Raw genomic sequence first — 14,622 nt, forward strand, 5'->3', positions numbered from 1 at the left:
TGTCCTCCGCTTCTTTCTGCAGTCTCTCAGCTGCTGCGAGCTCCTCCTGGACCTGCATCAATGGAGTGTCCTCTGCAATGCGCATCTCCTCCATCTCGCGCCATCCTTCGTCCGCCTGCCTCGTTTGCTGCTCACGCCACTCCTCAACGGCTTTCTGTGTCTCGTCTTCGATAGCAATCAGAGTCCCTTCTTCCGTTACGTTCGGCTCGTCGTCCTCGGTGTCACTCTTTGCTATGAGCGGCGCTTTCTCATCGGCGATGCGTTGCTCGAGCTCCTCCATGACTGGGTTGCGCTGAATGGTGCCGCGGCTATGTGCATTCTGTATCCCGGTGACCAGCTTGAAGATGCCGAACCCGATGCCGGCTGCACCTCCCACTACACAGAGGGTGACTACGGATTCGACAACACCCATTTGATGGAAGTGGATATGTTCGCCGATGATAGACGGGCAAGTGGACTGAAGACAGAGCTGACTCTCTTCTGAGCGGACGTCGCGCAGAAGGGAGTGAGCTGTAGTTGGAGGTCCTGTCCAGAAGCACCCTCGCGTCATTCCATTTATATATGCCTTTGGCGAATCGTAGCGCCTCGCGTCTGTCATGCAGAACTTTATCCAGGGACAAAGGCGCCGATATTTCCTGAAACGTCTGCTTCTACGTAAGGCGTTAACACACGCAAAATATCACAAGCGTAGGACCTCATACATGCTCATATCATCTGAACGTCCGGGTAGCAGGCATAGCTGGCGGATCAGACAAGCAATGTGGTGAACGGAGCAAGCTGCGTCTGGAGTAGTAAAGGGGATGGGACTGCCAGCAGTGCCATACTGATACCTGTACGTGCTTATACTTCAGTCCAGTCTCTATGTTCAGATCTACCACTAATATACCTGCTGTGACTCGGATATCCTATAGGACTGCGTTGCGCAATCAATGACATCTGTATCTCATCTACTGTTATCAACGTATGTGGCATCGTCTACATTTAGGCTCCAGATTTCCTTGCGGATTGTTGTTGCGATGTGAAGCTTGGATTCGTACTTCATTGGTACTGTAATGACTTCCTTTACCAACGTCTTGATGCGTGCATCCAAAGTTTGCCGTGCATCTTCAATCAGGTCGTGTTCACCAGTCCTACGGACGCACTCTTCTTCACTCTTAACTGATGCTACAATACCGTTTAATTGGCACAGGCACCAAGAGTCTTCAGATGAGGCGAGTGATAACCAGACATGCTCCTGAGTATTGATAGTCTCTCAGATAGCGCGGGAGATGAGATCCTTGTCGCTGATTTCGGTTGCTTGTTTCTCGCTTCTTTTCCAGCGACATTCAAGCGGCGACTTTGAATGTGCTCACCACAGCCCTGACTCCACTTAGTTTGAATATGCTGCTCGTCTGCTCCTGCTCCGCATCCGGTTCTACACTAGCCTCCTCACTCACACAAGTCCTCATCACCTCATACACGCCCCGCCTCCCCACTGACGAGTCTGGAGAATGGTGTTTCATGCCATATTCTCATGCGTCAAAAGGATCACAGTCACATCTAAGTCGAATGACACAACACAGCGGAGTTGGTTTTGCAACGGAAGTCCAATAAAATATCCGATGAATATTATTTAAACCTTTTGAGCTAAGGTGCGGTATCGTTAACTGTAAATCGTACAATTCCAGATACTCTACTCGCATTCGTCTCGAGTTGTGGAGAAGACGTCGGTGGATGTCCCTCATGGCACCCCGCACGAGCGGGCAAGGGCCGACGCAGCAGATGAGAACAGCAGAGACTGGGGAGACCGCTTCGGCTTAATCCTCCTATACCGCGCTGTCGAGAGCAAGTCGTCCATTAGCTGGTATTCATCGATGGCTCTTTTCGGTTTCCTCCTCTTCACAATCTTGAAGATGTTGTCAATGTCAACCATGTACACCCTCTGGTCAGGCAGTTCGGCCTTGGCGAGGTTGTCGGCGACGCTCGCCCTGGTCTCGGTGACGTACTTCTCAACCGCCTCATCCATGCACGCCTTATCATCCTTCTCCTCCTCATCGTCTCCCAGCATATCTCTCATGACGTTCTCGACGTGTTGCAAAGACTTTGAGCGAACGAGATACGAGGGGATCTGGAAGCGCGCACAGTTCCGCAGAATCGCCTCATCCGTTGCCGTAAAGCGGATATCCATCAGGACAATGATGCAGTCGAAGATGTACAGCCCATGTACATTGAAGTACTCCGCATCGGGCACGCTGAGCGTCCCTGCGCCAGGGATGTCGTACCAGGCGAAGGGGATGGCTTCGTTCGGGTCCCTATAGCGCGTGATGGTGCTTGTGGTCTCGGTGACGCCGGTCTTGCCGACGGATGGATCGTTCGAACCGTTTCGCAAACCGCGGAACGCGTTGATCAACGACGACTTGCCACTTCCAGAGGTACCCGCAACGGCGAAGTGGAAATATCCAGTCTTGTACCCCAGTCGCTTCTTGGTCGCCTCTAATTCCTCGAGCGTCGGCGTGATGACGGGCTTGATGTCCCCCTTGAAAGCCTTCTTCGTCTCCTCCGCAGCAGCTACCGCCTCCGCTGCTGCCTTCTCCGCCACTGCCTTCTCCGCCAGGGCCTTCTCCTGCTCGAGCTTGGCTTGCCTCGCTTGCTCCTCTGCACATCTGCGAGCCTCGGCGTTGCGACGGGCACTGTCCTCCGCCTTCCGCCTCGCCCTTTCGGCCAATACGCGCTCCTGCTCGACACGTCTTACGTTCTCTTCAGCGGCACGCCTCGCCTCTTTCACCGCGCGCGTTTCCTGTTCCGCATTCTGCCTGTTCTCCAAGTCCTCCGCGACGGCATCCCAGGCGAGCGCATTGAGCACTTCCATGACGGGATTCGGAATGATCTCGCTATTCCTATGGGCGCGCTGTATATCGCCGAGCAGGCCGCCAAGAAAGGAGCCGATGATACCCATGGCTTATACAGAGTGAGAACACTGATTTGTAAGGTGTCGGGGACGTGTGGTTGCAAGAGAGGACGCAGGAGGGCGGAAGCAGACGGGTCTCTAGGCAGGTGGCGTGCAGAACTCAAGGACGTGAACAGAAAGATGCCCCGCTCGTTTCTCTCATATACCCCCGACATGAGGCGTGAACTTCTGACCTCTCCACCCACAGTCCAGCCAGACAGACGTGTTACTGACATGCCGCTCGGTCGTGGTCCCTTCATGGTGTGCTATCTCTGTCAACGCACCCGGGAAGGTTGCTTGATTTGAGCTCAGTACGTGTCTTCGATGTACCAATTGGCATTTCCAATCGGTGTCATTGCGACTGCCGCCCACGACGCCAACCTGTGATTGTCATGAGTGAGTGGTGGTACATTTCGTGATTTTCATGAAGAGTACTAAAAGCTAGGCTGTCTCTACGATCTATGTCGAGACACGATATATTAGAACCTAGCAGACGGCTTCAACTTCATCAGGAATCAAAGTACATATCTTGTCCTTCCTGAGTACCTAGCACCCGGAAGTTAATTTCGGGTGGTTCAGGTGAACAGCATCTGGGTCCATTGTGGTTGTCCGGAGTGAAATTGCAGTCTTGTATGCCTTCCGCCTCGTCCTCCCACTCGACCACCTAGGTACGAGAGCGGGGGTACAGATGCGGGGCAGTGTCTTCTTGGAGAGCCCGACGTGATGTCGACGGTACTACGGACATGCGACCGCCCAAGATGTGCATTAAACGCGACAGTACCGGCGCAGCACCGTATACAAAGTGGCCGCCAGAGTGTTGGTTCTTGAACCAAAGATCACACCGTCCCGAACATCGCAAGCCAAGAATGTGTGCACATTCAACGGAGAAGTACTGCGGGCGGTTCTTTAATTAATATCGTACATTTCATGTGGCTTCCGGCACAAGGACACATTCATGATCCCAGCAGCTCTGCAGGTGTACCGCACGCAATTCACGCTGTGCCTGGCCAATGAAGAGCTATACATTCCATGAACTCGCCTCGTTTGAACGGGGAGATGATACGCTCTATGTTATCAGCGCAGAGAGAATCCGACCATTCATCATTAGTCTTCAGGTCAGTAATAGTCAGTGTATCTACTCTTGCATGTTATCGCGACCGGGGGCTCTCCCAGAGACTGTCGCTATCAAAATGCCATGTCATATCTCAACCATCAGTGGGACTAGAATCACATTGAGATGTCTCATCCGGACATGACGAGCTGAGTGGGCGGATGGTGGCTCGATGCGTGTTGTTGAGAGAATGTGGGCTGCGGGTCAGCAGTCACCAAATGCTCACTCCGCGAGTAAACCTCACGTATCTTTGTATTGTTAATATTCGTCCGAAGGGAAGCACGATAGGGGACTAGTCGGGAAGCACGGTCACCGCGTTCTGAGTCTCCTTGTGCGCACTGTTGATGCATTCAGCGAACAACGACATATATTCGCCCATAGTTGTTCATCCAACAGTCGGGCTAGGACTGCCATGCGGAACTGATTTATGAACATGAGGAGAGCACCGGTGTAAGAGCCGACACGAGAGGAGTACGAGGCGAAAAAAGAGATCAGACAAGGATATCCGGAGCCGGTGCAGGTTAAAGGAATAGTCTGCTCTGCTCTCAGGAGACTATGATTCGCCTCTTCTTTCACCCCCCGCCCTCCGCACATGCGCTGCATCTCTTCTGCTGCATCCCTTACCGTCTCTTCTGCCCTCTCCATGGCCGCTCGCGCTTCTGCTTCAGCCCTTTTCTAAGCCTCCTGTACCCGCCTCTGCTCTTCCTCAAATTGTGCCCGTTGCGCTTCTGCCTCCCTGCGCTGCCTTGTGTGTATCGAGGAGAAGCGGAGTCTTCTCACTGCTGTCGCCCCCCATATGATCTTTGATCGCCTCCATGACGGAACTAGCGGAGATTCTGCCCGCACACTATAGGCGTGTTGTATGCTCTTCATCAATTCAACGACCACGAAAAAGGTCCTGGCGGCGGCGCCGCTCGAAATTAGTGAGTACACGACGGCGATCGCGGTGGCGGTGGCGGTCGCTAACAGTGAGCCCACGATGGTGATCGCCGCGGCGCCAGTCGCTAATAGTGAGCTTATGACGGTGATGCCGGCGACGCTCGCTAACAGTGAGCCCACGACGGTGATTGCGGCGGCGGCGGCGGTCGCCAATAGTGAGCCCACGACGATGATCCCGCCGATGGTCCCTGTGGCGGCGGTCGCTAATACCGAGCCCACGACGGTAACCCCGGCGGCGGTCGCTAATAATGAGCCCGCGACGGTGATCGTCGCCGTGGCGGCCGCTAATAGTGAACCCACGACGATGGTCGCGCCGGCGGCAGCGGCCGCTAACAGTGAGCCCCCGACGATGATGATCATGTTGAATATGATGGGGACGCTGATGCTTGCGGATTGCTGTGGATGCGTAGATGCAGCAGAGGATGCTGGAGACAAAGCTGCTTAGCTGACACTCTCCTGGGCGATTGATGCGCGGAAGGGAGTCGGGGGGGCTCTGGTGTTATGTGTGTCCGCTCGTCTCTTACATACCCTTCGCGACATGTGGCGTATGCTTCTGACGCTCGTACCCCGTGATATGCAGTGAATCTAGCTTCCAAACACGTTATTTAAGTCTTTCGTTCCTTGCAGTGTTGTGCGAGTCGTCGAATGATCGTGCGACTGTCGTTTAGTCGCATGATGTCAGTCGAAACGACTACAAACGACGACGACTGTTCCCACGGCGGCGACTATTCCCACGACCATTCAGTCACACCTGACATTGAAGGCGATGCGGGAATGGAGGGAGATTTGGCCACAAAATAATGTACACAACAGGATGTGATGTTAGCAAGAGATGTAAATGAAATTACATGTATATCCTATTGGCAGAGACTCAGCACTCAGTCAATACTATCTTCTGCATTGAAGATGAGAAGTCGAGAAGCTCATACAACTCAACTTCATCCTGCAAATATGTCCAACCCTCTTTTCCATCCTTGCGGTGAAGTCGAATAGATCTCTCAATGACAGAGAGAGGCAGCCAAGTAAAGTCATTGGGCCCCCTCATCCCTTGATCCGATGCCTCTTTGGGACTCTTCGGGCGCCTGCGTACCAGAATTGCGCACGTGAATATCGGGCCGTGTCTGCGCAAGCCGTGGGAAAAGTCGCCGCGACTTTTCGACTGTCGTACAGTCGTCGATTAATCGCCCCAGTCGTGGGAACGACTGGGACGACTGGCAGACGACTGGCCCAACACTGGTTCCTTGGGGGCTGTTTCATTGCCAGTATACTCAACACAGTACGATTGCAGCTAACAATTTAATTGATGCGCCAATCTCTGATTTCGTTCAGAGTCCCCTGTTCTTCAGACATACAAAGACCGGTTTACCTTATACCTCTTTGTTGAAACTTCACGCGCCTACGTTGAAACAGACGCGACGCGTTGTAGAGTATCACGTGGTCGCGTTTCACGGAAGCGCGCGATCATCAGCAAGCGCTCTCCTGAATTCCTGTATCATGGCCGCATACTCCACCTTCCGGTTGACGAAGGTCGACTTCCGCGCGGTGATTCTTTTACTTGTCGTATCGCACCTACACCGATCACAAGAGACTAAATTATAGTCAGCTCGACTATGTGCTATCAGGATGTGAATGAAACGCGAACCGGTCCTCACTAGTCTTGAGTGCTGCCGGAAGGCTTCACCCTCCTAATTCGGGCCTCTGCCAGCAAGTCCTTCAGCAGCTCCCATTCATCCAAGAAGTCCTTCGGCTGCTTCCCCTTCACGACCTGCACCATGAAGTCCTTGTCAACCATGTACACCTTCTGCTGGGGTAACTTAGCGCGGGCAAGGTTCTTCGCGACACTGTCTTGCGTCTCGGCAATGTACTTTTCCATCGCCTTCTCCATCCTTGCATCGTCCTCACCATCCTCATCATCACCGTCGTCCTCCGGCAAATCATCCAGGACATTTTGTATGTGCTGCTTTGACTTGGAGCGCACAATATAGGTCGGGATCTGGAACCGCGCGCAGTTGCGCAGGATCGCTTCGTCGGTCTGGGTGAAGCGCGTGTCGATCAGCACGATGATGCAGTCGAACACATACAAGCCCTGGGTGTTGAAGTAGTTCCAGTCGGGCACGTCCAGCGTTCCCGCTCCCGGGACATCGTACCACAGGAAGGGATTCGCCGTGTTCGTATCGGTATACCGCACAATCTCGCTTGTTGTCTCGACAATGCCAGTGCGCGCGACGCGGGGATCGCGTGAGCTGTTCTGCAAGCCGCGAAACGCGTTGATCAGCGACGACTTGCCGCTCCCGGAGATGCCGGTGACCGCAAAGTGGAAGAAGCCTTCGGTGTACTGGAGCCGCTCCTTGGTCGCGGTGTACTCGACCTCAGTGGGCATGATCACAGGATTGATGCGCTCCTTGAGAGCTTTCTTCGCGCGCTCGAGGCCTGCGTAGGCTTCCGCCCTCCGCCTGTCTGCCGCTAAAATGCCCTGCTCGGCCTCCTGCGTCACCCGCTTGGCCTCGACAGCGTCCTCCTCAGACTTGCGTCGTTCTCCATCGACTTGAGTCTGCTCGTCCTCCGTCTTCCTGCGCTCCACATCCTCCACCTGCGTAGCCTCGTCCGCGCGCCTCCTGGCCTCCTCTGCATGCCTTCTTTCTTCTTCCGCTCTCCTCATGTCATCGTACGCTCTCTGCGCGTCGTCCTCGGCCTTCCTTCTTGCCTCTTCCGCACCTTGCCTTTGCTCTCGCGCCTGCCTAGCGTCTTCCTCTGCACGCTCTCGCGCCTCTTCAGCTCGCCTGGCATTTTCCTCCGCTCTCGCCCTCTCTTCCTCGGCCGCGGCACGATCGCGCTCAGCTTCGTCGGCCCTCCGCTGTGCCTGGCGCATGCGCCCTTCTAGCTCTTCCATGACAGGGTTTCTGCCCACAGAGCCGGATGCTGCGTCCGCGCGTAAGGCATGGATGAGCCCTGTGACGGCGGTGACGAGCACGCCGACGGCGTTGACTACCGAGGCTCGCACACCCATGGATGTTTGCGGGATTCGCAGCTAGGATACAGCAAGCTACCAGCAGTCGGCGTTACAGTAAGTTCTCGTGTCATCTGTTATGGCCCTTGTCTCACCTCGTCGCCGTAGTGCACAGGTACTGTGCGGAAGAATGCAACACAACGGCCATCAACCACCATTATCGTATATAGCGCTGCGCAGAAGCTATTTTATGACACACCAAGGCACGAACCCAATCACGGGGGATGGAAGCAGTGCTGGAGAGTACCTATCTCCGTTGATTCTCTGAACCACTAGATCTGGGACCACTGCCAACTCTAGCCGCGATAAGAGTGGTCATGTTCTGCACCGCCGCCCTCATGTCCACTGTTCTTGACGTGCGTGTGGACTCCGGCTTACTCTCAAGGTACAAGGTTCGCGCTTAGTTATCTCTGCTCTGTTCCCGTTGCCTATAGATGCAGACTTCCATTCCATCTGTCCACTGCGCCATCTATCCGACCTGGGAAGATCACCTTGTGGCTCGGACACGTTGAAGCACTAAACTGTGTGCGATTCTCCTTTCGCGGATCTAATCTGAACGGCAACGTTCATATCTGTCGAAATCAGCGATCTTGGAGACACTAGCGCTGGCTCTGGACGGCGCGCTCAACGGCCATCTATGTGCGTAATCGTACAATTCCTAGACATTGATGTATCATGGTGCACGTCTGAACCACAATACCTACTTTGTGGTCCGCCAGGCCGTAGAAGATGAAGGTGCCACGGGATCTGGCGACTCTAGACCCCTCACCCTCCGTCTCCGCGCTTCCTCAAGGAGATCGCTCATCAAATCCAACTCGTCCAGAAGACTTTCCGGCACCTTGCCGTTTGCAATGAGGACGAGCAATTCCTTGTCCACAACGTAGACCCGCTGCTGCGGCAGTCCAGCCTTCTCAAGGTTCTGGGCGACGCTGTCTCTCGTTTCGGCGACATATTGCTTGATCGCCTTATCTTTGCGTGCGCCTTCAACCTCGTCTGCGTCCTCATCATATGGCATGTCGTCCAGGACGTTCTGTATGTGTTGCAAAGATTTTGAGCGCACGATGTACGAGGGTATCTGGAATCGCGCGCAATTTCGAAGGATCGCCTCGTCTGTCTGCGTGAAGCGGTTATCGGTGAGGACGATGATGCAGTCGAAGATGTACAAGCCTTGCTGGTTGAAGTAGACCCAGTCGGGTATGCTGAGCGTCCCTGCGCCAGGAACGTCATACCAGACGAAGGGATTGGCCTTGTTGGGGTCGGCATAGCGTGCGATTTTACTGGTGGTCTCAGTGACACCCGTCTTCGCGACGAGCGAACCACGGGAGCCGTTGCGGAGACCGCGGAAGGCGTTGATGAGCGATGACTTGCCGCTGCCAGAGATACCGGCGATGGCGAAGTGGAATATGCCGTCCTTGTACTGTAGACGCTTTCTCGTCGCCTCGTATTCCTCGCGCGTCGGCATGATGACGGGCTTGATGCCCTCTCGCAGCGCCTTCTGTGCCTCCTCCGCCCTTGCCTTGGCTTCAGCTGCCGCTTCATCGGCCGCTGCTCTGGCTGCCTCTGGCTTCTCCTGTCCGGCTTTAGCTTGCTTGGCCTCTTCGTCTGCTTTTGCGCGTTGAGCCTCGCTGCGTTGCTTGTCTTCCTCTGCACGCCTGCGTTGTTCCTCTGCGGCAGCCTTCGCCTGGTCGGCAACCCTCTTGTCCTCTTCCGCTCTCAGCCTCTGCTCCTCGGCTCGTCGCTTTTCCTCGTCCGCGCGGCGCGCATCGCCTTCCGCCCTTTGTCTCGCTGCGTCAGCCAGATCGCGCTCTCCCTCGACGCGCCGCGCAGTCTCTTCTGCCCTCTGCCTTTCTTGCTCTGCTGCGCGCCTTTCGTCTTCCGCCGTTCTTCGCTGCTCATCAGCCGTTTATGTTCTTCTTCCGCTCTTCGTCTGTTCGCCTCGGCCCGCTTTGCTTCTTCTTCAGCGCGCGCTCTCGCCTCTTCCGCATGCCTCCTGTCCTCTTCGGCCCTCCTCGCGTCTTCAGCGGCTCTTGCGCTCGCTTCTTCTGCTTCTTTTCGTCGTTCTTCAGCCCTCTGCCGCTCTTCATCTGCTTCATCTGCTCTGCGCCGCTCCTCTTCCATGCGCCTTTCCAACTCCTTCATGACAGGGTTCGAGGCAATTCTGCCTGACCTGGCATCATTTTGAAAGCCTTGGATTAATCCTAGAATACCGTCGATAATTGGTATCGCGGCCAGGGCGATGATTAGACTCATGCTTGCGAAAGGATCTAAATATGCCAACGGGATGAAGTCAGTTCTCAACCGTTACACGTGGAGTCATTGTGCAACCGCAGCGTACTTCGGATTCTGGTTGAACTCTGTGCAGATGAGGTGGTGAGGCGAAAGTCGATGATACGACAGATGTATATATATATGTACGGCCACAACCGCAAGCGCTCATATATTATCATATAGGGTCCTTACAGTTTGCATAGCTCGGCAGCACCTCATCTTCACCGCCGTATGGCAGTCGACCCAAATCTGGATGACATGCATTGTGTAATCATACCGGAGGCTCGGTAGCTTACGAATAAGCTCAGACAGATCTGGAGATAGTCGCAACGTGTCGACTGGTAGGTTGGAAGATCGCGCCCAGCGGTGCTTCTCATTCTTGTCGACATACAAATGTACTAAGAAACACAGAAGGAAAGAGACTATGTAGCACCGTGCGAAAGAAAGCAATAGGTGAGCTTATGTTTCATGTGCGCATACAACTTTGATAACCTATGGCATACTCATGAACGGGGCCTCACCCTGCGTCGTTGCGCCTCTGTGAGTAAGTCTCTCAACAGCTCCAACTCATCGAGAACAACTCGTGGGCTTTTCTCGTTTGTTATCTGCATGAGGGTCTCCTTATCCACGATATACACCCGCTGCTGGGGCAGTCCGGCCCTCTCCAGGTTTCGTGTGACGCTCTCGCGCGTCTCGGATGTGTATCTCCTCTTTGCGGTCTCCCTACGGCCAGCTTCATCTCGGGGCATGGACGCGTCATGCGGCATGTCGATCAAGATATTTGCGATGTGCTGCAGCGATTTGGATCGTACGATGTAGGATGGGATGTCGAAGCGTGCACAATTGCGCAGGATCGCCACGTCTGTCGCGGTAAAGCGGCTGTCTACGACGACGACGATGCAGTCGAAGATATACAGGCCCTGGCTGTCGAAGTACGACCACTCTGGTATGCTGAGAGTGCCCGCTCCAGGAACGTCGTACCATATGAAGGGTCTGGCAGCGTCGGGATAGCGCGCGATGGTGTGCGTCGTCTCGGTGACGCCAGTCGGGGCGACCTCCGCGCCGTGCGCGCCATTGTGCAGCCCACGAAGAGCGTTGATGAGCGATGACTTGCCGCTACCAGCGATACCAGTAACCGCGAAATGGAATTGTCCGTCCTGATACTGCAACCGCCTTTTGGCTTGTTCGACATCGTCTCGCGTCGGGGAGTGTATGTTTCTCCCGTCCCATATTCCACTGCTGCTGCTGGCTTGCCTCTCCACGCGTGTAGGTCCGTCCCTCCGTTCCTCTAGTTTCTGTCTCAGACGCTCCTGGAGCTCGCGTCGACCGTCGTTCATTTGGCGAGTCTCGTTTCCTGCTGCGTTGCTTGCGTCGTCTGTAGCCTTGGCCTCGCCTTGCGTGGTGTCCTTCCGTTTCTCGAGCCTCTCGGTTGTCGGATTGGGACCGATCCTTCCTTCATCGCGGGCTCCCTTCAACTGTTCGAGGATGACCCCGACGGTCACGTAGAGTAGGCCGCACCAGAGGAGTCGTCCGATACCTGCTCCCATGAAATCTGCGTTGCGATGCTGGCGTTAGCGTGGTCAACATGCGTGCAGCAGAAACATACGCGGCGGTGCTCTTGTGGTCGAGCTGAAGGGGAAGTAAAGGTGATGTGGCGTTTCTGATTACTGTGCATACATTAAATGTCCACGATTACTGACCTGCACGAGAATTGCCAGCCACACCGCGGCGTGCAGCTAGGAGTGCGTCGTCTTCGATGCCTCATGTATGCCTTGTGCCAAGGACAATGTGGTGTTCTCGTTGACCAGCCCAAAGGCACATGTGCTGATCGGCATGAATGAGCTGCGGATTCATTCCCATACTTGTAGGCACCAGTCTCGCCTGCGCGTCGTTCATCTCCCTCAACAGGAACAGCTACGATCTGCGTTTGCTGCGATATTCACTTCACAGGTCGTCGTTAGGGCCGTCGGTGGAGCGCGATCGTAAATGATAGTTCAGACCGTACAATGAACTGACGACAGAAGATGCAACAAATTACGACACGCAGACTGAATGGCGATACTCTGAATTAGACCGAACACAAACATACTGTGAGTTTACCTGAGGACCATTCTGACTCGCCGGGCACTTGCTTCTGAAAGCAGGTCCTTCAGGAGATCCCACTCGTCAAGGACGTCCTTTGGATGCTTCCCCTGGGAGACCTGTACGAGGTACTCCTTATCGACCATGTAGACTCGCTGATGTGGCAAGTTCGCGTGTCCCAGATTCCTGGCGATACTCTCGCGCGTTTCACGCATATACGTTCTGCGCGCTTTCGCTATACGCACAACATCGTCCTCTCCCTCGTCCTCATCGTACGGCATGTCGTTCAAGACATTTTGTATGTGTTGTCGGGATTTGGAGCGCACGATATAGGCCGGGATCTTGAAGCGCGCGCAGTTCCGAAGGATCGCCTCGTCCGTTTGCATGAAGCGGTTGTCGGTCAGGACGATGATGCAGTCGAATGCATACAGCCCCTGCTCGTTGAAGTACACCCAGTCTGGAACGTTCAGCGTGCCTGCGCCAGGGATGTCATACCAGACGAACGGGTTCGCCGGGTTGGGATCCGCGAAGCGAGTGATCTTGTTGGTGGTCTCCACCACCCCGGTGCGCGCGACGAGGGAACTCCTGTCGCTGTTCCGCAGGCCGCGGAAAGCGTTGATGAGCGACGACTTTCCGCTTCCCGCGACCCCGGCGATGGCGAAGTGGAACATGCCCTCCCTGTACTGAAGCCGTCTCTGTGTCGCCTCGAACTCCTGCGATGTCGGAATGATGATCGGCTTGATACCCTCCCTGAGGGCTTTCTCCGCTTCCTTGCGAGCGGCCTCCGCCTCCTCCATTGCCTTGCGAGCCTGTGCCTCCGCTGCTTGTGCCCTCTGCCTCTCAAGCATAGCTTTGCGTGCCTCTGCATCCGCCCTTGCACGCTCTGCCTCACTGCGAACCCTGGCTTCTTCGGCTCTCCTGCACTGCTCCTCCGCCGCGCCCTTGGCTTGATCTGAGCATTTCCTCTCCTCGTCAGCTCTCCTCCTTTGCTCTTCTGCTTTCCTCGCCTCCTCCTCGGCCCTGTTTGCATTCTCCTCCGCTTTCTTTCGGGATTCGTCAGCGCGAAGCTTGTCCTTCCTTAATTGCCTCGCACGCTGTTCCGCCCTCGTTCTCGCAGCCTCGGCGGTCTGTCTTGCCTCGTCCGCCTGGCTGCACTGCTCCTCAGTACGCCAGGTCTCTTCTTCGATCCTCCGCCTAAGCTCGTCAGCCCGCTCGGCTTCCTCCTGGGCTCGCCTCATCGCCTCCTCTGCGCGGGCGCGCTCGTCTGCCGCTCTTTGCGTCTGCTCCGCGGCCCTCGCCTGCGCGGCACGCTGCTGCTCTCGCGCCCACGCAAGCTCTTCTTCGGCGCGCCGTCGTGCCCTGTCTGCTTGCTCTGCCTGCTCTTGCTGCCGCCTCGCGCGTTCCTGTAGCTCACGCAATACGGGGTTCGGGCCGATTCTCCCGGCCGCAGAGCTGGCCCTGATTCCGTCGATGAGACCGACTACAGTCCCAATGAGCCCGGTCACGGCAGTGACCACTGATGTTACGACGCCCATGACGCTGAGCACTGCGGATGCAGAATGTGGGTGGGTGGATGTGAAGGTATTGTGCTACGGAGGGATGTAGATAGTGCACCTGGGCTGTTAATGTGCGTGCGCCCGGGGCAAAGCTCGTTCGCAGCTGCGCCTTGTGAGTATCGAAGGTGTCCAGGGCGCCCCGTTGTCCCTGCTTTTAATACAAGAAACGCAGACTTGCGGCTCACACGTTTGCCCGCGCATGGTCTTCTTGACAGAACCATGTCGCGAGACATACCATCGGGCGTGCATCGAGGCTGTCTCCGCCTTCGTCGATCATCGATGCATCGCTCATGCTTCCATGCAATACAAACTGGTGTATCGAAATTGCTTCGCGCACAGCCATAACGGCATACTACTATCCTCGCGGCAACGGGGGTCCCTGGATCGGGAGTAGTCACTATAGCTGTCAGATGCGAAACACAGAAGCCGCACCCAATCCCGTAATACCCCCTTCGGAGGTAGGGGAAACTGAAAATGGTGCTCGCCCATCCGGTCACATGTGATCTGTGATCACAGCACAGGTAGAACGATGTTCGTGGAGAGAATGAAGTCGTACCTATCGACTATAAGCAAGCGGTGTTTGTGATGCCCAGTATGTAGTTGCAACCACGAGCCGAATAGCCCGACAGCAGAATATTGGTGCCAGATGCGTGATTGCAGAAGGTGGCTGTCGAGAGCTTTCATTGCCGGCATGGAATCAAACCTTTTGGTATAAAAGAACCGTCGCGCGCTG

The 14,622-nt window shown here is 55.4% G+C and overlaps 3 protein-coding genes across 3 annotated transcripts; all 3 read right to left on the reverse strand.

Annotated features, from left to right (window-relative positions):
• Window positions 1–1,720: 1,720 nt before the first annotated feature.
• On the reverse strand, window positions 1,721–3,306 carry POSPLADRAFT_1133658 (hypothetical protein; the record flags this gene model as incomplete). The annotated part of the gene is made up of 2 exons (XM_024484377.1): window positions 1,721–2,726; window positions 3,242–3,306. Coding segments are annotated over 2 exons (1,071 nt in total), but the record flags the coding sequence as incomplete, so codon positions are not given.
• A 1,023-nt stretch (window positions 3,307–4,329) lies between these two features.
• On the reverse strand, window positions 4,330–5,336 carry POSPLADRAFT_1044974 (hypothetical protein; the record flags this gene model as incomplete). Its single annotated transcript, XM_024478648.1, has 3 exons — window positions 4,330–4,375; window positions 4,662–4,782; window positions 4,886–5,336. The coding sequence occupies 3 exons, from the start codon at window positions 5,334–5,336 to the stop codon at window positions 4,330–4,332; spliced, it is 618 nt and encodes a 205-aa protein (XP_024342447.1).
• A 1,291-nt stretch (window positions 5,337–6,627) lies between these two features.
• Window positions 6,628–14,232, reverse strand: POSPLADRAFT_1135589 (hypothetical protein; the record flags this gene model as incomplete). The annotated part of the gene is made up of 11 exons (XM_024484593.1): window positions 6,628–8,004; window positions 8,079–8,166; window positions 8,688–9,758; window positions 9,800–10,247; window positions 10,444–10,500; window positions 10,548–10,629; window positions 10,773–11,816; window positions 11,858–11,918; window positions 12,352–13,922; window positions 13,948–14,037; window positions 14,125–14,232. The coding sequence occupies 11 exons, from the start codon at window positions 14,230–14,232 to the stop codon at window positions 6,628–6,630; spliced, it is 5,997 nt and encodes a 1,998-aa protein (XP_024342448.1).
• Between the last annotated feature and the right edge of the window lie 390 nt (window positions 14,233–14,622).

This window comes from Postia placenta, assembly GCF_002117355.1.
Source record: "Postia placenta MAD-698-R-SB12 unplaced genomic scaffold POSPLAscaffold_3, whole genome shotgun sequence".
Taxonomy (NCBI): Eukaryota; Fungi; Basidiomycota; class Agaricomycetes; order Polyporales; family Adustoporiaceae; genus Rhodonia; species Rhodonia placenta.